Source organism: Rhinatrema bivittatum, chromosome 10, assembly GCF_901001135.1.
Source record: "Rhinatrema bivittatum chromosome 10, aRhiBiv1.1, whole genome shotgun sequence".
NCBI lineage: Eukaryota > Metazoa > Chordata > Amphibia > Gymnophiona > Rhinatrematidae > Rhinatrema > Rhinatrema bivittatum.
The window spans coordinates 83,980,070-84,004,667 of NC_042624.1; the positions used below are offsets into that span (position 1 = coordinate 83,980,070).

The window sequence follows — 24,598 nt, forward strand, 5'->3', positions numbered from 1 at the left end:
TTAAACTCATGTAACAATCGCGTACGCGCACTATAGTTGTATAGGACGGCTACAAATTTGCTGTAACATTTAGATACAAAATATATCCTGCAAGTTTCAAGTATCAAGAGCCAACTCAATTGTTCACTTTCACGTCACTATAAGATTATTTTCTGTTACACACTAAAAAAGGAAGGTACACGCCAGAAATAAAGCTCAATACAAATATTAAAGGTGCTGCCTTTTTAGCTACATTTGACTGGTTTTCGGGAGTTAATACTCTATATATTAGGTTGACACAACATCTCACATACTTATTATTAACTTTTATGTCCGTGCATTGAAATGGACTAACACGGCAACCACATTGTTTAACTAAAAGAAACACACACTGTTGTTTTTTTTATCAGTACTTGAAACATTGAAGCCGCTTTTATCTGGATAAGTTTGAAAGGAAAGGTTTTGCCTCACTTGGCTTCAGGCAATGTGTGGAGAGCTCGCGGAAGGGTCCTCGCTCGGGTCCCGGCTGTGGAAGATGGCGATAGTGGGAGAGATGTGGCTGTGGGGGTTCTGTGCTGTTTTACAGGCGGTAAGTGTAAAGCTGACGGTGGTCGTTGTGTTACTGTGTAAAGGTGATGGTGGGACGAAGGGAAATGTTCGGTTTCTGCGTGCGACAAGAGGCTCCTGGGCTGGTTGTGGTCTCGCACCGATTTCCCTGCCGGGCACTGTGGTGGCTGACGTGGGCTCTGGCTTCCGGACTGCGATAGTTTTCCCCGGCTTCCTTTTATCTTTCGTTTGTTTGTCGACAAAATTAGAAAATGAATGCAAGACACCGTCTGGAGTCTGAGTAAACCTGACTCTTAGGCCTGACTGCGCCATGAAAATCTTTCATAAAAGGAAATTGAAAGTACGTTCTCATGGGATTTACTATTTATTAGCAAATGTTATAGGCCCCACCATCCCAAGTTCTAGGCGGTTTACAAGATTATACATTCTAAAATAAATACATAAAAGAATAATGAAAAACTCATAAAATCACAAAATACCATTAAAACATGGTTTTAACGTTATTTTAACGTTAAAATAAATACAATAGTAATTAAAACATTAGATAAAAGCAGTATGAGCTTTGTTTGTGCCTCCTGAATGTACCTTTGCTGTCATATTTTTAATAAAATGCCAGCTGAAATGTTTTTCAATAGTTTTTTTTAAACATTTTTCTGCATTGCTGTTTAGGCAAATCAGCAGGAGGGTTGTTCCAAAGCGAAGGACCTGCCACAACAGATAAATGTTATTTATCCAGTTTATAAACCACCTTTCTAATAAAGTTCTCAAGGTGGAATACAATTTACAAATGTAATTAAAAAAAAAAATATATATATATATATATATATATTGTTTTTCAAAAGAAACACACTAGTTGATGCTTATTAATATACATATCTGTAAGAAAGGAAACAAAACAGTAAGTTCTTCTGAGCTGATGTCTAATAACTCTCAAGACAGCAGAAACTCCATTAGTCAACAACAAGGAACATAAGAACAAGATTTGCCATTCTGGGTCAGACCAAAGGTCAATCAAGAATAGTATCCTCTTTCCAACAGTAAACAATCCAGGTCACAAGTACCTGGCAAGATCCCAAAAGGTCAATAAATTCTAAGCTGCTTATTCCAGGTATAAACAGTGGATTTCTCCAAGTCTGCCTTAATGGTTTATGAACTTTTAGGAACCTGTCTACACTTTTTTAAAATCCAACTACACTAACTGCTTTCACCACATTCTCCAGCAATGAATTCCAGGATTTAATTATGCGTTTAGTGTAAAAAAAATATTTTTTCCTGTTTGGCTTAAATGTTTCACCTAGTAACTTCATTGAATGTCCCCTTGTCTTTCTACTTTTAAAAACAGTAAACCGATTTGTGTTTACCCATTTACCCATTCCATTCCACTCATTATTTTGTTGACTTTTGTCATACTTCCCCTCAGCCATCTCTTCTCAAAACTGAAGAGCCCTAACCTTTAGCTTTTTCTCATAGGGGAATCGTTCCATCCCCTTTATCATTTTGGTCACCCTTTTCTGTACCTTTTCTAATTCTGCTATAACATTTTTGAGATGCAGTGACCAGAACTACCCATTATTCAAGGTGTGGTCGCACTTTGGAGTGATTATAGAGGCATTATGATATTCTGTTTTATGCTTCCTTTCCTAATAATTCCTAGCATTCTCTTTGGTTTCTTGACTGCCGCTGCCGCACACTGCCGCAACATATTAGCCACGATGACGCCTAGATCCTTTTCTTCGGTGGTGACTCCCAATGAGGAACCTTGCATTGTGTAGCTATAATTTGGGTTGCTCTTCCCAACATGTATCACTTTGCACTTGCCCACATTAAGTGCAATCTACCATTTGGATGCCCAGTCTCGCAATCTTCTAAAGTCCTCTTGCAGTTTCTGTCAGTCCTCTTGTGTTTTAATAAGTTTGTAAGTTCAGCAAATTTGATCATGTCACTCATTGTTCCCATATCTAGTAGTCATTTATGAATGTTTCAAAGCAGTTGTCTTAGTACAGATCTCTGGAGCACTCTCCATTGAGAAAATTGACTATTTAGTCCTACTCTCTGTTTTTTGTCTTTTTTAATAAGTTCTCAGTCCACAACAGAACATTGCCTCCTATCACATGACTTTAATTTCCTCAGGAGTCTCTCATGAGGTATTTTGTCAAACACTTTCTGAAAATCCAGATACACTGTGGCACACCTTTATCCACGTGTTTATTCATGTCTTCAAAAAAATATAGCAAATTAGTGAGGCAAGACTTCCCTTGGCTAAATTAATGTTGATTTTGTCCCATACAGTGTCTGTATGGTCAGTAATTTTGTTTTTTAGAATACTTTAAACCATTTTTCCCAGCACTAACACTAGACTTACTGGTCTGTAGTTCCCAGGATCACCCCTGGAACCCTTTTTAAAAACTGGTATATTGGCCACCCTCCAATTTTCAGATACCATAGCTGATTTTAATGAAAAAGGTAATGCAAACATCTTTTTACTATTATTTGCAACTATCATTTCTTATTAGGATGACAGGCTCCCCTGCACCTCTACAATTTTTGTATCTGCCCTAGATTTGTTTCTTAAGAATGATTTCAAATATATGAGATCATATAATACATATTTGACCTCATTTAACTTAATACAACATTTACAAGGAAAACATAAAATATACTGAGGGCCAAGAGCAATAAAACAAATCATTCAGCAAAAATAGGGTAGAAGACATGACACCATTGATTGTAGTAGAAATATGGGAGTGTACTCCAAAAAATCTCTATAGTCCAAACGGTATTATGCAGAAGAATATGGAAATTTATTTTTTTAAATAAACAAGACTACAGAAATGGATTACGGATCTCCCTGATTTAAACCTGATGCATACAATGTCTGAAGTGAGAAGATCCAGCATGATAGATCAGGAAGCGAGAGAAGTCATCACCACGAACAGAGGGCTGGCATAGTTCAAAGGTGAAAAAACATAAATCAGAAATTGAATGTGATGCTGATATCCAGTGTTCTACAAGGGGAGCTTCTGTCCGATTATGCCTAATGCAATTACAGTGACAAAAATATGTTTTAAGCATCCATAAGCTTTTGCCAATGTAAAATAATGGGCATATAATACTATATATTAGGCCACTTGAATTGCATCAGAAGAAAAAAGGAGAAGATATCTCCGCCGAGTAGAAGGAAGTTCAAACACTGATAAAGGAAAGCGACATCTCGCATAATTTACAGTAGCCATGAAGGGCATGTCCCAAGAAGTTCAAAGGGTTAGCCAGTGCTGGATACAAGAATATCACAGAGATTATGACTTCTTCGAAAAGCAAAGCAGGGGAGCTGATTGAAAGAGCCCAAAGGGAATAAACATGACCAGTGATGTTGAATTAATGAAAACAGGAGGACACAAGTCATTCTATTGTCCTCAACAAGATGGGTAGGTTGGAAGAACAGATCTCTGTTAATGTAAAGGACCTGCTTGAAGGCTGTCTTAATCGCTTTGTTGGGATAGCCTCTTTCTCAGAAATTATTAAGCATTCGGTGTACTTTAATAAAAAATATCAGCCTAAGAGGAGCATAACTGCTGTAAACAGAAAAACTGACCTGGGATGATGTTACAGAGAGAGCTGTTATTATATGAAAATAAAATGTTTCTATCTGTGGCCTTTCAAAAAATTGATGTGATAATGGTTTCATGATGGATAGTTACAGAAATATCCAAGAATGATATTGTTGAACAATAAATGTAGTGTGAAAAGGTCAAAGTGCAGTTGCGCGTGCTCAACCAATCAAAAAAAAAAACGAAGAATTGAATGTCCGTCCCAGGCCAGATTTTTAAAAATCTCATTTATATAACGTAGCTACACGAGAATCTGTGACCAGAAAATAAAAAAATATGGAAATCATGATTCTAAGTTGTTTGTGAATGTAGCCATCAGAGGAGAACAAATTTTCAATAAGTGCAGGTCAGGTTAGCTCAACCAAAAAGTGTGTAAGTATTCTTGAATGGCATTCATGAGAGGATAAGGCTTACACTCCTTCCCTACAACATCAGATTGCCTTTTTAGTACACCACGGTCTAGATCAGGGATGGCGAACTCCAGACTTCGAGTGCCACACACAGGCTAGGTTTTCAGGATATCTACAATGAATATGCATGAGATAGGTTTGCATACAATGGAGGCAGTGCATGCAAATCTTTCTCATGCATATTCATTGTAGATATCCTGAAAACCTGGCCTGTTTGTGGCACTAGAGGATTGGAGTTCTCCATCCCTGGCCTAAATTGTCATTATGTTACCTCATGAAGCTGATTTTCTGAAAGAACCTTTCTCTCATTTACCTGTTTTTTTCAAATATACTCCCAAAAATAAATAAATAACTGTTTAATCCTTCAGGCCGACCTATCATGGCTAGGATCGGCTCATTGCTTGAGCCCCTATCTATTTTGTTGACCTTTTTGTTTTTGAGAAAGAAACCTTTGGTTCCTTTGACACTGCCATATGTGCATGATTCGAGTCATTGTATCACTTTGAACAATATTTATTTGCCATCAGCTCCTCTTTTCCTGGTAACCCTGGGCATAGATTCCCTTTATTCCATTATCCCCTAGGAGGATGCGATTGACATGGTTAGCACCACCCTATCCTCTCATAAATTCCACTGAAGATTAGACAGTGATTTATGTATTTTTGGGAGTACATAAAAAATAGATAACCGAGGGAAAGGTTCTTTCAGAAAATTAGCTTCTCTAGTGGTAATGTAATTTATTTATTTCAATTTCTATATCTGTATTCTGGGACAATCATACCGATAATGACAATCTAGACTATGCTGTATCTATAGTGTCATAGACTTAGGTAATATGAGTGATATAGATGGATACCATTTTATTGGTTTTTGAATAGAAGTTATACAGAACATTTATTATTGGATACATATTTTATGACAAGAACAGTGTTTGAAAGCGTTTGAAGGATTAAGCAAATAAATCCCTGACTATAGCTAGTGCAATAAGAAAGGAAAACTATCCTTAAGGATGTGGGCACTGTTAATAAAAAGGAAGAAATCATTCTGACACCACGTAAGGAATGGGGGAAGTATTGTTTAATGCACTGTGTACAATTTTGGTAAGATAGTTATGGTTTGTAAATTGATTTTTTTGAGGTTGTTGGCATTTTGAATCTCTAGCAAATGGACTATTTTGATCCGCCCTTTCCTGCCCCCTGCAACAACATTTCTTGTATTAAAGACTTTGGTTTCTGTAATGCTTCGCTGACACGGGATGCTCCCATGACCGGCTTCACATATCCACAACATGTCAGGCCTCTTGGTGGCATAGACACCGCCACAACTTTCCTCGGGACACCACTAAAAAGAACACCGCCTATGTCGCACTTCTAACCTGGCTTACTAGGCACACACCCGCGCACTAACCACAATCTCTTAAAGGCCCTGTGGTGGGAAAGCCAGCATGGCACCTCCCAATAACATCACAGGCACAGAGTTTATAAGCTCTGGCTCAGCACTCACCCAGCATCTCAGCAACAGGTTCTCTGGCATAGCAGTGCATGTTGCTTATCCTTGCTTCATTCCTGGTCTTGACTTGTTTCTTCGTTTCTGAACCAGCCTTGTTTCTCCAGTTTCTGGTCTCTCCTGACCTTGCCCTTTACCTTGTGTTGCCTGTCCTGGTTCAAGACCTGTGCCCTCACTTCGTCCTGCCCCTAACCTTTTTTCTTGCCTTCTTTTGTTCCCTACTCCCCCTTGGACTGATCCTTAATGCTTTAACACTGCCTGAATGCCACCTGCCTCAATCTCTGCCTGGAACCCGACACTGACTGAGCACTTCCTGCTCTGACCGTTGCTTGGAATCTGTCGTCGCCTGACTGCTGCCTACCCTAGGTCTGTTTCTGGACTCCATTCCTTGCTCACTGGAACCTTGCCTAAGTCCTGTCGGCCTCAGAACCCAAGGACTCAACCTGCAGGGAAAAGGGTTGGTAAAGGTGAAGACTAGACCCACTAACAGAGCATGTCTGCCTACAGTTCGGGCAGTTTCTGTCTGCAGTATTTTTCCATGAGTTGCTTGGACTACAGAACACATCCAGAAATAATGACCCAAAGTTCCCCTAGGTGAGGAATATTTGGCACATACATTAGATTGTAGTAGCCCTGCTTTAAGCAGCCTAACTGGAGACATATAGGTTCTTAACAAAAACTTGTATTGTAGCTCTCTCAAAGTAGCATTCCCCACCAATCCTGGTATCTTTGCAAAAGCCGAAACCAAGTCCTTCTCTGTCATTTGAATCAGAAACTCAACTCTCAATTTTTCTAATAAATAACCAAACTCAAATGGATCTTGCAGCTGGGATAATGCCTTATATAAACAGGAAATTCCCATTCTGTTCTGTTTCCCAATTTGAAAAAAGTCCTCCACTTATATTTTAAAATTTTCCTGAAGGCCCATGACATTTTAATTGTATGAGGAGTCTCTCATGGTCTTTGTCAAATGCCTTCTGAAAATCCAAACACATTACATCAACAGATTCACTTTTTATCTATGTATTTGTATACACCTTCAAAAAGAAACTGAAAGATTGGTAAGGCAAGACATCCCTTTGCTAAAACCATGTTAATTCTCTGTCATCAAGTACAGTTGAATTAACCATGATTCATAGGTGATGTCATCCTATGGTACTGAACAGGCCCATCTCTCATTGCTCAGTAAAGCTTTACTGACCATATGCGGGAGTTCCCATGTACGTGTTACCTTGTAAGCCCCCCAGCCTTTTTTTTTTTTGTCCGAGGCATCACATGGATGTGTGCCCTTTCTCCTTTGTGATTCTCTCCTTTTTATTGCCTCTTTGCAGTCTTTTTTTTTTTTTTGTCTACCTGTTGCCTCAGCAACCCTTCAACAGCAGTTTTAAATGCTATTCAGAAAAACAAAACAAAAGCATCTTCTACAACTAATGTTGAAGGAAAAGACAAAGACCAGGAAGCCTGTCAGAGGCCTAAAGGTCTGCATTTGTGGGCACTAGATGTCAGTACAGATGCCCATGAAGCACTCTACAAGTTCCTGGGTCTGGATCATGATATGGCAAATTTACACAACTATGGCTGCATCTCTCCTAGGATGTAGCGTTCCCATGATTGGAAATTGCAGGACTTTAGAAGGATGCTTAAGAGTAAGTGCCAGCATGAGTCTGGTCATCGGAGCTGTTCTTCCTCATGGAGTTGACTGCATCAAGGTTCTGCACTTTCTATTCCCCGCTTTGTTAGGAGAGGCCCCACCCTCCTGTGGTGCCGGTTCCCTAATCTATATCAGGTTGGGGGTTGAGCAAAGCAAAAAAGGCAGTCAGTGCCGGAGGAAGAATGAAGTAAGGCACCTAAGTAGGATCTGTCTGCAGAGGGCTCTGTTGGAACCAAAGAAGCAGAAGTCAGCACCTAAGCAGGACCCTGCACTAAGTTCATCTTAGGCAATGAGGAAGCACAGGGTCACAGCGTGCCATTTTACTTGGCACAGAAAATACCAATGGCACCAATGCACCTTTTCTATACGGACACCAACCCTACAAGGGCATCATCTGTGGCACTTGCATGAAACACCCACTCCAAGATGCTATCAATACAGTCATTGCAGAGACCTGCAGTAGCATTGTCTTTTTTAGCATCATCAATGCAAGGGGCCAAAATGCCATCAAGAAGGGTGCCAGTCCAGTCTTCTCCAGCATGGAATGCCTTCGGAGAGGCTCTGACACTGAAGACAGTCCAGATAGTGGCACCATCTTTGAAGCATATTAATTTGGCAGTGTTGTAGCTGAGTGAAGAAGAACTCATATTGGTCTTTGATGAGGATGTATCTCCTTCAACCCCAATCCAAAGGGTACCTCAGCCTCTGAAGCAGTTGGTGAAGAATTTCTTTGCCTCGATACCCAAGGGCAGGAGTTTGGAGCCTTTCTCTCCAAGATGGAGGAAGTGTTGCCACATAGTGGGTCCCCACCCAATTTAACACTAGTACATGCCTCGACATAGGATTTGCCTCTTCTGGGGGTCTCCTATGACTGGCAAATCCTATCATGAGTCGGAGAACAAAGAGGAAGCTTCAACCTAGTCGGGCCATGTTCTGGAAGAGTTCCTTCCAATGAGGGTCTCCACCCTGTCACCATCTAAAACAGGGTCATGGCAAAGCATCTGCCGATGATTGTGAGTAGAGGAGGGAAACGCATATTTTTCCTTTTTAGAACTATATGGTACTGCAGTATTTCTACTTAATGTCCTCCTCTAGTGATTATGTCAAATTTGCTGTGAAGGATTTCAAAGGGGCATGGGATAAACACTGTGGATCCCTAAAAGGCTAGAGGATGGGAATAAATAAAAAAGCTAAACCGGCACGGAGCGGCAGTTAATACCTTGGGAAGCTTGCTGGGCAGACTAGATGGACCATTTTGGTCTTTTTCTGCCGTCATTACTATATTACTATGATTGCATTACGCTTGCTATTGCTTAGCAACCACACCACGGTAACTCTTTCCACCAGATCCTGCATTCCACTGAGGACTAGATCTAAAGTAGCTGTTCCTTTAGTCAATTCTAGGACCAGCTGCTCTAAGAAGCAGTTATTTATGGCATCTAAAAATTTAATCTCTCTTGCATGTCTCTATAAGTCATTGAACAAATCAGTACTGGAGTAGTTGATATCTTCCATTATTATTGTGTTGCCAAATTTATTTGCTTTTCTGATTTCAGCTGTATTTCACAGTCTTTCTTCATCTTGGCCAAGTGGATAGTAGATAAACTCACTGCTTAGCTCTTATCCATCACACATGGAATTTCTATCAGTAAGGATTCCACAGTGCATTTTGTTTTCTGCAGGATTTTTATCATGCTTGACTCTGTGCCATCTTTTACACACAGTGCCAGCTCTCCACCAAGTCAGTCTGCTCTGTCACATCAGTATAATTTATGCCCTGGTATCACAAATGTTCCATTGGTTATCCTCTTTCCACTACGTCTCTGAAATGTCTATAGCCTGTACCATACATTCTAACTCTCCATTCTTACTATTCAGATTTCTGGCATTCACATATGGACATTTTAAAGTGTGTTGTTTTTTTATTTGTTCTTGTATTTCTCTTTGTATTCACAACCTGCTTGTTAGCAGATCATAGAGCAGTGTAGAGTTATTCCAAACATTGTGCTCTTTATCTACATTCATCTGGGCTACTTCAGCCTTAACCACAACCTCTCTGCTGGGATTTTCTAACTTCCTTATTTTGCAAGTATTCTTGGAAGATACCTTCCTCCAAGCCATGTGCTTCTGAGTGACTTGTCAGCTTCCCCCATAGTCTAATTTAAAAGCTGCTGTATCTTTTTATGTAAATGCCAACATCCTGGTTTCAATCTGGTTAAGGTGGAGCCCATTCCATCAAAATAGACTCCCCCTTCCTCAGAATGTTCCCCAGTTCCTAACAAATCTAAAGCCATCCTTGAGACTCTGGAGCTCAGGCTGCCTCTGCAATCCTGCATGTGGAACAGAAGGATTTCTGAGAATGCAATCTTGGAAGTTCTGGATTTCAATTTCCTACCTAAAATCCTAAATTTAGCATTCAGAATCTCCCTTCTGTATCCTCTGTCATTGGTATCCACATGGACTGACAGCCAGCTCCCCCATAGCACTCTAAAATCTTATCTAGGTGCTGCATGAATTCCACTGTCTTCACACCAGGCAGGCAAGTTACCAAGTGAACCTCACGCCTACCAGCCACCCAATTAGCTGCATTCCTAAATGATTAAATCACCAACTATAACAGCAGTCCTAACCATCCCTCCTGGGCACACATCCCTGGTGAGACATCCTGGGTGTAAAAGAATCAGGCATCACTTGGAGGACAGATCCTAGCTACAGATCACTTACTGCTACGCCAAGGTGATGGTCTTGTTCCAGCTGACCTTGCTCCTCCAAAGCAATGTCAGACTAGAATTGGGACCACTCTAATATGTCCCTGAGTTTTCTGTATGCACATCTGCTTCAGTTCCTCTAAGTATGCTACTTTGGCCTCTAAAGATTACTCATTCTCTGAGAGCTAGGAGCTCTTTGTATCAGGTACATGCATACAATTCCTCACCAACAGGCAGATAATCATACCTGTGGTACTGGGTTCAAAAGACTGAAATAAAAACTAAATGGAGCAGTTGCAAGAGTTAAAAGTTTGCATGAGGCATGGACATTGCTTAAAAATACCATTTTGGAAGGCCAGATAAAAATATTCCACGCATTAAAAAAGGTTGAAAGAAGACCAACTAACAACCAGCGTGTTTAGTGGTGGTTAAAACTAAAAGTGCATCTTTCAAAAAATGGAAAGACCCAAATGATGAAGATAGGCAAGAGCATAATCACTGGGAAGTTAGATGTAAAAGAGAAGTTTGACAGGCCAAAAGAGACTTAGAAAAAGCATGCCAGAGAGGCAAAAATTAAAAATGTTTTTATTATTAAAGTACACTTGATGCAAAAAGCCTGTAAAAGTCAGTTGGGCTGCTAGTTGACAGAGGGGCAAACTGAGCAATTCAGGATGCTTTTCTGCTTGACTGGAATGTGGATCTCATATGCTTTTCCACTAATCCCACTAATATCCGGAATGATGCAAAAAGTGCTCAGAAAGGGCTCATCTGATCCTCATAGCTTCAGCCTGGCTCAGATAAGCTTAGTTTGCATAGCTAGCATAACTATCCAGCAGTCCTCTGATCAATCTTGGTTCAGATCCATGCTTAATAACCCAAAAAGGGCACTTCAAACCTACCATCCCTCAATCTGATGGCTTGGGAGTTGAGTGCTCAGAAATTGCCAGATTGTCTTTACCAAAAAAGTTGAGAATATCATAGTATCTGCAAGAAAACCATCAACCAGGAGAACCTATGGTTTTAAATAGAAAATATGTTCCACATGGTGTCAGCATAATTCCTTGGATCCATTCTTATATGAACCCAAAGACTTGCTTAATTATTTGCTTTCTCTACCTACTTCAGGGCTCAGCACTTCCTCAGTAAGAGTACATCTCCATGCTACAACACTTACCATATTCAGACTGAGAGTAAACCTATCTCTACTCATCCATTAGTGTTCAAACTGATGGCAGACTAAACCTCCAGTTGCAAAACTGTTTGTTTCATGTGATCTAAATGTGGTCCTAGCACAACTCAAGAAACTGCTGTTTGAACCATTGAAGTTGGCTTCTCTCAAGTTCCTAACATAGAAAGTATTGTTCTTGGTGGTAGTAACATCAGCCAAAAAAGGGTCAGTGAACTTTAAGCTTTAGTTTATTACTCACTTCCTGCAATTCTTCTTCCACAATGGGGTAGTGCACCACACTCACCCAAAATTCCTACCAAAACGTAGTATCAGCTTTCTATATCAATCAAGTCATTATACTTCCTATTTTCTTCCAGAGGCAACATGCACATGACGGTTAAAAAGCCCTTCACACCTTAGATCTTAAGTTGGCCTTGGCTTATAACAAAAGAATAACTCTGCCACATCATTTATCTTCCCAGCTCTTTGTCTCTTATGATCCTAACCAACTAGGTATAGAGTGGCCAAACATTGTTCAATTGACTAGCAGACTGTATTGCATATTACTGTACCCTAGAGGCATCCAGATTATGGAATCTATGAAGGATCATCAAATGATAGCCATGGCTGCATTGGTAGCTCATCTATGAGCTGTACTTCTTAAAGACATCTGCAAAGCTGCAGCCTGGTCGTCAGTATACACCTTTATGCCGTGTTACTGTGTGGACAGTTTATAAAGAAAAAAGATAATAAACTTGTTCAAGCATTCTTACATAGCCTGTTCACCCTGTAATCCACTTTCCACTGTGGGATCCGGGTTGCTCATAATGCAACCCTCATCTGGAATAATTTAGTTCTGCTTATTGATGGAAAAATAAAGGTTGCTTATTGTAAACAGTTTTTTTTCTGTAGATAGTAGGATGAATTAGCCAAGGAGCGTAGACTACCTACCTAGATTTAGCTCTCAGATCAACTGAGAGGAGATTACGAGGCATTTCCTGAGTGGTAATTCCTGCACATGCCCAGTAGAGCAAAGGTTCTACTAGCTAGGTGAGAGAGGACCAGATGGTGTCACCCACATGTCATGGTTAATTCATCCTGCTATCTATGGAACACACAGTTTATGGTAAGCAACAATGTATTGCTCTCCTTGGGAATGAGTAACAGGATTCATATGTACTTTATGGGATCTGCGAGGTACTTGCTAACTGGGTTGGGCTCGATGGACCTTGATCTGACCCAGCTTGGCAGTTTTTATATTCTTATAGATAGCCTCAACTCGCTGTTGGACTTTTGTCTGCATCTTAATTTTCATTGAGTTAAAGTTTTTAAAGCTGTTTAAGGAGTGAGTATGTTTAAGGGTTTTTAAATGTGTTTGAAATGCCTTTTTAAATATAAGGTTTTTAAATTTGTCTGTAATGAGTAATTTTTCTGAATATTAGAAACATTTTCTTTAAAACTAGTGGATGAGGAGGGTAGAAAGAGTAAAGTGAGAACTGCTGTTGGTCTTTAAGCATTTCATATTATAAAGAATGTAGTATATTTTATTGCTAAAAATTAGATTTGCCTTGATTTATTGCAATGTGATACTGGGAAATGTGTTCCTTGTACACCTCTTAACAACATGACTAGGACAGATGTGATCCAGTTGGAGAGAATACACTAATTCCTGTACATGTTGCAACCAGTCATTCCTATGGTAGATTTCACAATTTGAAACCGTTATCATCACTACGACCAAATCAAAAGATGTCAGGTTTCATGACCGTAAATAACATCACATTAAATATGATACTCAAAATGACAAAGTAAAAAAAGTCTTTAGGTTTCTTACTAGTCATATAGTTACCCCTTGGAGAAAATCATTTCTTACTGCCCAGAGTGCAGTAAGTGTTTGTATCAGACATATCACATGAGTTATTTTGCATACTTTTTTTTTTTTTTCCAATGTCATCTACTATCAGAAAAAGAGCTCTGCCCTCAGATTAGCATATTACAGGGTAGTATTGCCTTCCTGACAGCTGATGGGGAGGATGGCAGAAGTGACCAGGTTTGGGCCCAGGGATGTCCACCCTGTGACCCACAAAAATAGTTGATAGAAGAGGGTGGTTCAGACTGGAAATGTTAGCTCTATAGCCCCAGGGAAGAAAGGGACAGCGTGGGCCCTGGAAATTCATCCCTAATATCTGTAGGAGAATGGAAATCATGGCATGATTTCTGTAAATTGGACCAACATAATTGAGGCGCTGAATGCTTGATGAGATATTGAGTGGAGCAGGGGGAAAAGATGATGAAGAGGCCGATAAAGGGGTTATAGAAGATAAGAGGAAGAGAAGGTTACAGAGGAATGGGTGGATAGGAAGTGAGTGCAGAGGGATGAAGAATTATGAAGTGATAAGGTAAGGGTTGGGGGAAGAATGAAAATATTGGGAGTTATGGATGTCTAGTGGAGTTATAGAAATGGCAAATATTAGGAGGGGAGAAAGAGGAGTAATGGATAAAGGAATTGTGGAGGGAAGAGAAAAATAGAAGGGTTAATCTTGAGAAGGGAGAGATGACAGGCTACTGTAAATCAAGGACAAAGACAAGTTTTAAGAGAGAGAGAGAAGAAATAAATCAACAAATAAAAATGAATTACCTACAACTCATTTGTTGTTTTTTCTTTCTATGCCCAAGTGTATTAATGTGGCAACCATGCTATTTAAGAAAGGAGTGAATGAGACATAGCAAAGTTAGACTATTAAAAAAAAATGATTAGAAAACATTCACCGGCATCTTAAAATTACTGCATGGTTTTGAGTCACTGCTAGACAAATACTTTGCTGTAAAATATTCCCTGAAGCTATAACATGGCAAAGTTCAGTCTGTTTGTTTTATTGAGTCTTTAGCTGATTGAATACACATTACTTTACAGCAATGCAAGACTTGGTTCAATGGCGCATATGCATATTGAAGTAACTGCAAGTCAGCTGCAATTCATGAGGAATCCTCAGAAGGATAGACCTATCCTTTTGCTTTGATTTGCATCTATTTTGCCGCAGTACCACAAAGAAGAATAAACATGATGGAATATTCAAACAGAGGCATAAAATTGTGAAAAAAAAATTTCAAACCATGCACAGTGCATCCAATGTATTGCTTCTGTCTTTTCTCACTCTCTTAGCTGAGCTTCTTGTCCATGACTTCCAAATCAAGAAATTGCGTATTTGAATGAAACCTTTATGGATAATTTTGTTAGATAATTTGTGAGAGCTGGGAAATAAACTGGCATTGAGTAAATGGAGGAACTTGTGCCAAAAACTGCAGTCAGTGTGTATGTTTGTATATATTTTTTTTTTCTTTTAAATTTTGTTTTTATTGAAAGATTTTCAAACGGAAAATACACAATCAAAATTCCAGAATGCAAACTTGACATTGTTGCCACATTTACTGGCACGTAGTGATATTAAATTTTGCTACAAGTATATCTCTACTCCCTTCCACACAAAAATATGAGCATTGAGTATATTTGTTTACTGACTGCTGCTGAAGCAGCAATAGAAAATAATTTTGCTTACATGACCCAGTTTGATCCAATCACAGCAATGTCTCATGGTTCAGAGTTCTGTAATCAAAGATATATGTAGTGTGTAAAAATAATCATAACTTCCAGGGGACCCTAGTGTCCTGAGCTTTCAATTTCAGGCACTGTAATTCCATATCAGTTACATTCTCACTTCTTGGGCAGTGATGCTTATATATGTATACAGTCATATATTCAGATTTTACCCTTTAAACATTTTTCCTTCTAGATATCAGCATATGGAGCAGAGCTGTCATCTGAAGCATGCAGAGATCTTGGCTTTTCCAGTAATTTGCAGTGCAGTTCATGTGGCCTTCTTGCACAATTTCAGTTGAACATAATCGATTCATTCTGCAGGAAGTGCTGTCAAGAAGAAGCCCAAATTGAAACCAAAAAGGTATGTCACCAAAATTCCACAGTTGCTATGTTTTCTCATTTTAATTTAGTTGGTTAAAGTTTTCAGCTCAGGAATTATGTTGAGCCACGGGATGTTCTTATACTCAAAGCTCTTGTAAATCTCACAGAAACATTTCTTAAGCTGTATATGAGTATTTTGACAAATGCTGGGATTTGTCACCTTACTGAATCTTGTCCAGTGATTCCATCCTCTCTAGGATTTGTAGTGAAAACTCCTGACTTTTTTTCATGGAATATTGAACATCCTAGTTCTTGGTCTTGGCCACCTCCTCCAGCATCTTAGTTGTAACGACCTCATACACTGTGAGCATAATGAACAAAAATATGACTGCTCCACAAGGTTTTATTTTCAATGTAGCAGTAGTTCTTTAAAAAAAAATTCCCCCTAGAATTCTACATTTCTCATTGAGAAAGCAATCATATAACTTCATTGGCTAAAAGCCAGCTCTGAAGATATTTAGTCATAATAAAAGGCCAACAAATTATCTTTGAAATGGTGCCGCTTTTTGACAGCAGGTGCTTAGAAAGACTGCACAAGAAAATGATTGAATTAACTAGTTGATGGCTCCTACTTAGTAAGCTGATCTTGAAGAAACTTATTTTTTTCCATTGGCAACATCTCCAGTGTGAGTACCTGGTAAACTTACTTGCCATTTTCCACAGATGGTAAGACAAAAAAATCTCTTCACTGGATAATTAGATCAGTTAAGCTGGCAATGGAGAGTGTTAAGTCATAATTAAATCTTTTGTAGGATAAAACCATCTTGCAAACTATTTTTTTCTTTCAATAAATAGTCTGAATTAGCCATGATCTGTGGGTGATGGCCCTCGGTGGCACCAAACAGATTCATCTTTCCTAGCTGGTAAAGCTTTGAGCTCTACTGAGCATGTGCGGAATTTCCCACGCATGCATTGCCTCAAGAGCCTCCTTAGTCCTTTTTTTGTTCAAGCACAGCATGGACATGTATTCAGTCTTCAGATATTTTTGTGGAATCTTTTTAAAATTTTGGGGTTTGTTTTTTTTTCATTATTTTCTCAGTTATCTTAATTTTTAGTTGCCTTGCTGCATGGCAGCACCCACCACAGCACTTTTCAGTGCTACAAAAAAAAGACTTTTACCTCCACAAAATGGCCAAAGAACTATATACAAGATAAGGTGAAGTCCCTCATGGAATGTTATCCCTGCTTCACTCTGGATATGCCTGTGGACAAGTGTCCCATGTTCTCAACATTCCAGGGCACCATACATAGAGGAACTGCGGTAAGTCTCTCAGAAGTGGCAATAGATCCTCTTTCTGTAGTGCAACATAGTCTATCTCGCTGGAATATGATTTGAGCAGGAGCTCCTCAAGAACTCCCCCATGGGTCTAAATTGAAGGCACTGGATTGAGTATTACAATCGCTCTAAATAGTTGGAGTCTGCCGTGAAGAAATGAAAGTTAGCATTTGCTTTGTTAGCGCAAAGCACCTCGTCACATGGCACACCGATGGATGCATTCGACAGGCAAGGCAGTCGACGCACAGGAGGCATTGAGAGCACCTGTAAGCAGGCCACTCTAGCCAAGCTGCTAAATGGCTTATCTACACCCTGTAATTACCATAGCCCTCATTCCTTTTAGTTTGATAGCGGAAGGCTTCTGATTAGAGACTCCAGCTTTGATATGCTTCATACTGTCGCTTGTCTCAAAACAAAACCCAAACAAACCTCCTATTGAGATGCAGTGACCTATCCTTGTCCTCAGATAGGATGCCAGGTCAGGGGAGCATCAGTTGCTCGACCAAACTGCAGGTCTAGTGAGAAATTTCTTTTCTCATTTAAAAAGACAGAATAATCCAGCTGCTCCTCTTCAGCATTGCTACAGTAATCCCTCAGACCAGAGTCCCAATATTACTCATCATGGTGAACACATCCTCAAAACCCTTGTTACAGGGTTTCTGATCTTCTCACTCATTGGTAGTGGAGTCAAGCTATTCAGAGGTGGTTGCCCAGGGCTTTTCCTCTCTGAAACAACCAGAAGAGCCCCCGCGGTTTGCTTCATCATCATGGTTAGTCCAAACTTTCAGGAAAGGGTTCTACATATACACCTTCTAACCCAAATATGCCTATGCCTGACAAAGCATTGGAACACCTATCATGTTCAAAGTTTGTGGAACAGGTGGGATCAACAGTTGGGGCCTAAATACACTTTACCCGCATTAAGTGGCCTTTTAAGAACTGCCACAAGATATGCTATTGAATTGTCCATGCATTTTACCCATGTTAAGTGCACTTAACATGGGAATTGTTACAATGATATGTTACATTTACATACATAACTCCTTTGAAGACCACCTGCTTAAAAATCTTCGGGTCCCTCTAGATATTGGACGTCAGAGCCAGTGGCTCTCCCAGTCTACAACATTCTAAATTGCAGTGAGAATGTGAAAACACCTATCTCTGACATTCCTGTGGCTACAATGCTGATTCTCAAATGCTGAGTCCAAAATCTCTGGGATTCAGAGTCCGCCACCTGCTGCATCAGTCAGTTGTTGGGTCTGGCTTATATAAGGGAGCTAGACATTTTTGGCAAGCTTTTCCAAAGCTCTCTGCTTACTACTTGTATCTCTTCGCAACAGTTCAATATGGTCCATATCCTCATGTCTGTATTTAAAATCCGAAGGCTTTTCTGCAACCTGCGGAAGGAGAGTCTTGCCCACAATTAGTTTTGAAGGCATTCATCATCTTCTCCATTCTGTCTGCGAACATTTCATCTCTTTTTAACATAACAAGTTCGATTGAAGCTCAGCATATGATGTTGCTCAGGGCAAGTAGTGTCCAAGATGTTGTCCATGGTCCACAAGAGTCACCGGACGTACCTGGTGTCTGTGACAATTTAAGAAACACAATGTAGCGGTCCAAACCTATCTAGGGTCCCCGAGCACCTTCTACACTTACCAACGGTCATGCTTTCATAAGAGTTATTTCAGGCATTTTTCAGGACCACCACCACCTCTTTCAGCCCAATGCTGGCCAAACTATTCATCTGGGGGTAGGCACATGTCTTGTATTATTGACATTTTGTTTATGCAATTTTATGGACATTCATGGGATATAAATTATTCTAAATAAACATTTCCGTCTACACCCTGGCAGCAGAAGCGCCATCAGCCTAAGGCTACACAACAGACCCAGCACATACCCTGGCCCAGTTTTTCATTCTTCTGAATTCTGTTTCAGAGGGGAAAAGATCCAAATCTCCTTGGCGGCATGGCACCAGAATAGGAATGGATATGTACTCTTGAGGTGAAGGATGTTTATGCTCATCTACCCATCCATCCTTCTCATTGGCATTCAAGATAGATTCTTCCCACTACTGGTATAAGCTATGCCCATTTGCTTTATGGCAACTCCAAAGTCTTTACCTAATGTCTTACAATGGTAGCTGCGCACCTCAGTCGCCAGGGGATTCAAGTTCTTTCCTGTACCTGGACGACTGGCTAATTGTAACAAGCTCATGAATAAGCGTTGCTTTTCCTGTGCAAGACTGTCCATCTTCTAGTAAATTTGGACTTTTCTGGTCAGTTTCAAGAGGTCAAATCTAGTACCTGCTCAGAGAATGAAATTAATTTAAGCAAGGATAGGCTCACTGCAGGAGAGAGTTTCTGACCACAGATCAAGCATATTCCATGATAACGCTCATACACAAACTACTGACATCTCGCTGCGCAACAGTAGGAGCGATTCTCGTTGCATTAGTCATGTGGCAGCTATTGCTTGTGATTCCCCCTGACCCAACTTTATATCTGTTAACTTCAATAAGGTTTCTGCTCCTGATGGGATCAGCTGACCCAACTATTATCCACCACAATGCAGGTTTCCAAGGAAAGAGTTACTGTAATTGTGTAATGATTCAAGCTGGGGTGCTGCTTTGCACTCTTCCTCAAGTCTCGCAATTGACAAACACCTCCTCAAAGGGGGGAGGATAATCACATGGGATCATTCCTATCCCAGGATACATGGTTTCATGGACAGATCCATTATCAGATCAATCTGCTCAAATTAAGAGCAATCAGATATGCTCCATCGAAGATCAAGGATCTTAATTCAAATAGCTTACCAGGTACTATGTTTTTATATCAGCAAACAGGTACAAAATCATGGCCTCTCTTCAAAGAAGCTTTAAAGATTTGAGAGTGTGCAACCAGACACTGGCCTGTTCTACAAGTCACCTATCTTCAGGAGCTTCCAACACACTAACAGGTCACCTCAGCAGAGTTGTCCGACTGCAAGGGCGTTTGCATCAGAAGAGAATAGAAAATTAGATCAGTTTTTCCTCAATCTACCCAGTGATCTCAGGCTGGCTCAGGATGCTTTCTTCATCGACAAGGGAACAAGTCTCATGGACGCTTATCCACCACTTTTTCTTATTACCAGAGCAGCATAAAAGTTTCAAGACTTTATAGCTCCAGTGTGGCCCAGATAGGCATAGTTTTGCATATCTTGTACAGCTTTCCAACAGTGTCCCCATATATCTGGGGACAGATCCTGTGTTGTTAATTCAGGACGAAGGAATGCTCTATCATCCAGGCCTTCCATATCTCAATCCAGTGGTTTGGATGTTGAATGTCCAGTGCTTTCTCTTTTCTCTTTGTCTAGAGCAGTGGTTCTCAACAGGTATGTTGAGACACACTAGTGTGTCGCGAAGTCCCAGGAGGTTTGTCACAGAGCCAGCAGAAGACCGATCTTTCTTCATCAGTCTGGGCAGAAGTTGGCTGACTTCTCTTTTATTGGGGATGACAGATTCACACCAACAAACAAGTGGCAGTGTTTTACATAAACAAGCAGGGAGGAACAGTTCATGAACCCCCTGCCAGGAAACTCTAAAATTCTGAGAGTCCCTACAGGCAGCTTACCTGCCAGGAATCGTAAATACAGTAGCAGACAGACTTAGCAGGATATTCCAACCACATGGTAGCAAACAGCCTTTTTGAAAAATAGGGACAACCTTGGATAGACCTTTTCGCAACAGAAGAGAACATAAATGTGGCCAATTTTTGCTCCATTCATCCAAGCTTATACAGAAAAGTTCCAGACGCCTTCCTAATCTCTTGGTCTCTGGGGCTCCTTTATGCCTTCCCTTTGATACCACTCATTGCCAGGACAATACAAAAATGCATGCGAGACTGAGCCAGGCTAATATTAATAGCCCCAGCATAGCCGAGACAACCATAGTATGCATATCTCATACAACTGTCAGAATGCCCCCCACAAAAACTGGGGAACAGCCTATCATTACTGACTTAAGAAAAGGGATCGCTCCTTTACCTCTTAAGCCTTCACTCAATTTGACAGCATGGAGTTTGAACACTCAATGTTAATGCATTTACATTTATTCACCGATATCAGACATCTTAATCTCCGCAAGAAGATCTTCCACATGCCATAACTGTGCCTTTAAATGGATTTGTTATTCTACCTGGTGCAAAATCCTTACATTAACCCTTTCACTTGTCAACTTCATCAATTATTAGAATACCTGCATCTGCTCACAATGAGTGGTCTGGCCACCTCGTCAATTTGAGTGCATCTAAATGCAATAGCGGCTTATCAACAACAGGAAGGAAACCCGATATCAATATACCCCCTTATCTCTCGCTTCTTGAAGGGCCTTCCTCCTATACAAAAATCCCCAGAACCTTGGGACCTGAACATAGATCTCACTATGTTAATGAACCACCCTTCAAACCTCTAGAATTAGCTGAACTAAAAAGTCTTCCTAGTGGCAATCACTTCCGCCAGAAGAATGAGCGAATGGCAAGCGTTTGTACACTATCCTCCATAACTGCAATTCTTCCATGACAAAGTAGTTCTTCGGACCCATCCACACTTTTTGCCAAAGGTAGTATCAGCAATCTGTCATGCTCCCCGCTTTCTTTCCTAAACCTCACACTCAGGACAGGGACCAACAACTTCATACCTTAGACTGTAAGCAGGCATTAGTCTATTACAAATGCAGGAAGCAAGATCATAGAGTAGCTTCTCAGCTCTTCAGCTCTACAGTGCCAGTTACAAAACAAACTATCTCTAATTGGATAACCTCATGCATACAATATTGCTATGAGTTCCAGTCCATTCCACTGCAACATCCCATACGAGCACACCCAGTACTTGCAACAGCAATTTCATTAGCTCACTTGCACAATGTACCAATACAAGACATTATGTAAAGCAGCCATCTGGTCTTCTGTACACACCTTCACTTCCCATTACTGCCTAGATAACTTGGTGGGCGAGAATGGCTCACTGGGAAGAGTGATATTATTATGCCCTGGTGGGTCAGGTCAAAGTTCACAGTGTCCGAGCCGTGGCAGCATCAGTAGCCTACCCTATGATAGGTCTCCATGGATGAGATCTGCAAAGCTGCAACATGAGAGTTCTCCTCACGCATTCACATAGAGACTCCAGATACGACAGTAGGTTCAGCTTATCCTGCAGAATCTCTTTGAGGAGAAGAACCCAACTCCATCTTATTGTTTTTGTTCCAGACTGCTCTTTAAAAAAAAAAAAAAAAAAAAAAAAGTATAGAAAACGAAAGGTCTGTTATTACCAAAAACAGTTCTTGTGCCCATTGGCTTTGTTTTAGTTCCCTTCTTTTCATTCGAGACAGTCTGTAACTAGGGATTCTCTACGTCTGAAGACTGCTATTCTGTTTGTCCTCTGAAAAAGCAGAGTTGCTTACTTCTAACAGGTGTTTTCCAAGAACAGCAGGATGTCTATCCTCACAATACTTGCCTGCCTCCACTTGGAGTTAGCTTTTCCAAGATTGAGCTAAAAAAAAAAAAAAAGTTAGATAGAGAAGCCCCTGCATGGACCCCCCTGGTATCATACCAGCCTGCACATGTCAAATAGGACACAATCAAAGTTCTGGAAACTTTAACATAAAATTTCCAAGTCAGGCTCCATGATAATGTCACCCACTTGTGATGACCGACATCCTGCTGTCCTTGCAGAGCATCTGTTACAGGCAAGTAACTCCGTTTTAAAGAATATCTATGAAATTAACTATTAGGTCATACCGGTAGTAGAAAAAGTATGTTTAAAAAGTAAAATATGTTGTGGGTTCATGAGCTAGAAAAAGTAATCCCTAGGTAAGACATTTCAATATTCTTAAAATCATAAGATCTCCTGTTACATTCTAAATTTCAATATTTTCAAATCTGAAAAATATTGCACTAACTGAAAATGCATCTGCAGATGTTTCACAATAACAATAATCCAGAACATCCTCACTCTGAGCAAGGAAAGGCTGAACATATTGCACAGAGAAGCCTATGGTGATATGACTGCTTCCTGCTTTTGTTTTGCTGGTTCTAAGAAATTTCCTTGTCTATGCTGTTTGTGCTACAAGAATTAATAAAAAATGAAAATACAAACTTATCCTCTGTCTTTGACTAGTAAATGTAAACAAGCAATAGTCAGAGGCAACAAGCCTTTAACTTCTGAGATTTCAATCTCCTTCACTGTTTATCATTTCTCTTATCTTGGTTTCCTCTGCTTCTCTTTTTTCCTGTCAGGCATCCATTCTATCTTTGTCTCCTTTCCTAGATCTCCCACACATATCTCATCAAAACCTTTCTAATTTCTGCTATTGTGTTGATTATTTAAATGGTTTTTGTTTCTTCACAATTTTTAGCTATTTTTTTTTTCACTTAAAAAAGCTCACTTTCCTCCCCATGATTTTGCAAGAGTGCTTACATTTCTTACCCATGGTCCAAACTTTTTAGTGACGCTAATTTGAACATGCTTTATTTGTGTAAGAGTCATACTGGAGAGAGATTTTGTTTAAAACCCCAAAATACATCCTGAGAGGTAGCTTGACTATCAAAATAATATGAAGGGTTGATTTGGGCTTTTGTTCTAGTGGCCAAAAAGCCAGTGAGGCAATATTATTTATTGACCCAGATAAAATATTCAGCTGTAAAAGTTTTGTGCTGGTCATTGATTTTATTCTTTCTCCTTTTTCAGCAAAAAAAAAAAAAAAGTCTAAACAAATTTTATTTATCTTCCTCCCTTTCCACTCTTGTATCTTTTCTCTGCCTTTAATTTTCTCATACTGTGTTTTTTTTTCTGTTCTTTTGTTTCTGATGTCTTCCACTGTTTCTTGAACCTCATTCTTTCTACAAAGCACTCTGGTCAGCTCTCACCTATTGTGCTCCTTCTCTTACTGATTCTGCACTAATGATCTGCATTTGTGAATCTCTAGCAATAGGCAAGAAAGCTGCTGCAGCTCTTCTGCCTAGTATACGTTAGGCCTGGCAGCACAGATGAGCAAGAATGAATTACCCGCCAGCAGACGTGAAAGTAGTGGTAGCCTCTAGCAACCACTCGGTCACACCACATTCACCAAGTTAATGCTGTATAGATGCAGCTAAAATTTTTCAGATGGAATACCATCTCACATCTTGCAGAGTTAATCAGTTTTACTGCGCAGTCTCTTCAGTGTTCTAAATTAATTCAAGTTTAATTGGGAAGGGTTTCCTAGTATAAAGGAAACAGCAAAACCAAATTACTCCTACTTCAATTAGTAAATTAATCACTCCTGAAGAGAACTAGTAATGTGGAAGGAGGAAGAGATTTATTTTTGTTCTGATTTTAGCAAGGGAAAATTGTGTTCTAAACAAAAGCAATTATGTGTATTTTGCTTATTTCCATTTCCTTTTTATGTCCTATTCCTAATTATGCTTTTCCCATAATCTTCTTTGTTAGACTCCTGGCATGACAGTCAAATTTATGTGAAGCCATGATAATAGACCCACTATGAATTAAGTAATATGTTTAACTCTTTTTTCAACATTTTAACATGATGGCTTTTACAGTTATCACATAATGATAAATCATTTAAGGTGTTTAGTTTGTTTCTTGCCATTTTAAATTTATTTTTTTTAAAAGGCAGCTGCCAGTTCTACTGTCAGCTTATCACTTATGGTCCAATAGGTTTCACTCTAGTGTGAAGGTAGCAAACTGGATATAGAACTGTATTTA

At 39.8% G+C, this 24,598-nt stretch overlaps 1 protein-coding gene across 1 annotated transcript in view; it reads left to right on the forward strand.

Annotated features, from left to right (window-relative positions):
• The first annotated feature begins 413 nt into the window (after positions 1-413).
• The window catches only part of SELENOF (selenoprotein F), a 77,056-nt gene continuing 52,871 nt past the window's right edge, over positions 414-24,598 (forward strand). Inside the window, exons 1-2 of the mRNA XM_029618981.1 lie at positions 414-568; positions 15,389-15,556. Of these exons, the coding sequence (XP_029474841.1) occupies positions 464-568; positions 15,389-15,556 (273 nt within the window). The 5' untranslated portion in view covers positions 414-463. The remainder of the gene's footprint in view (positions 569-15,388; positions 15,557-24,598) is intronic.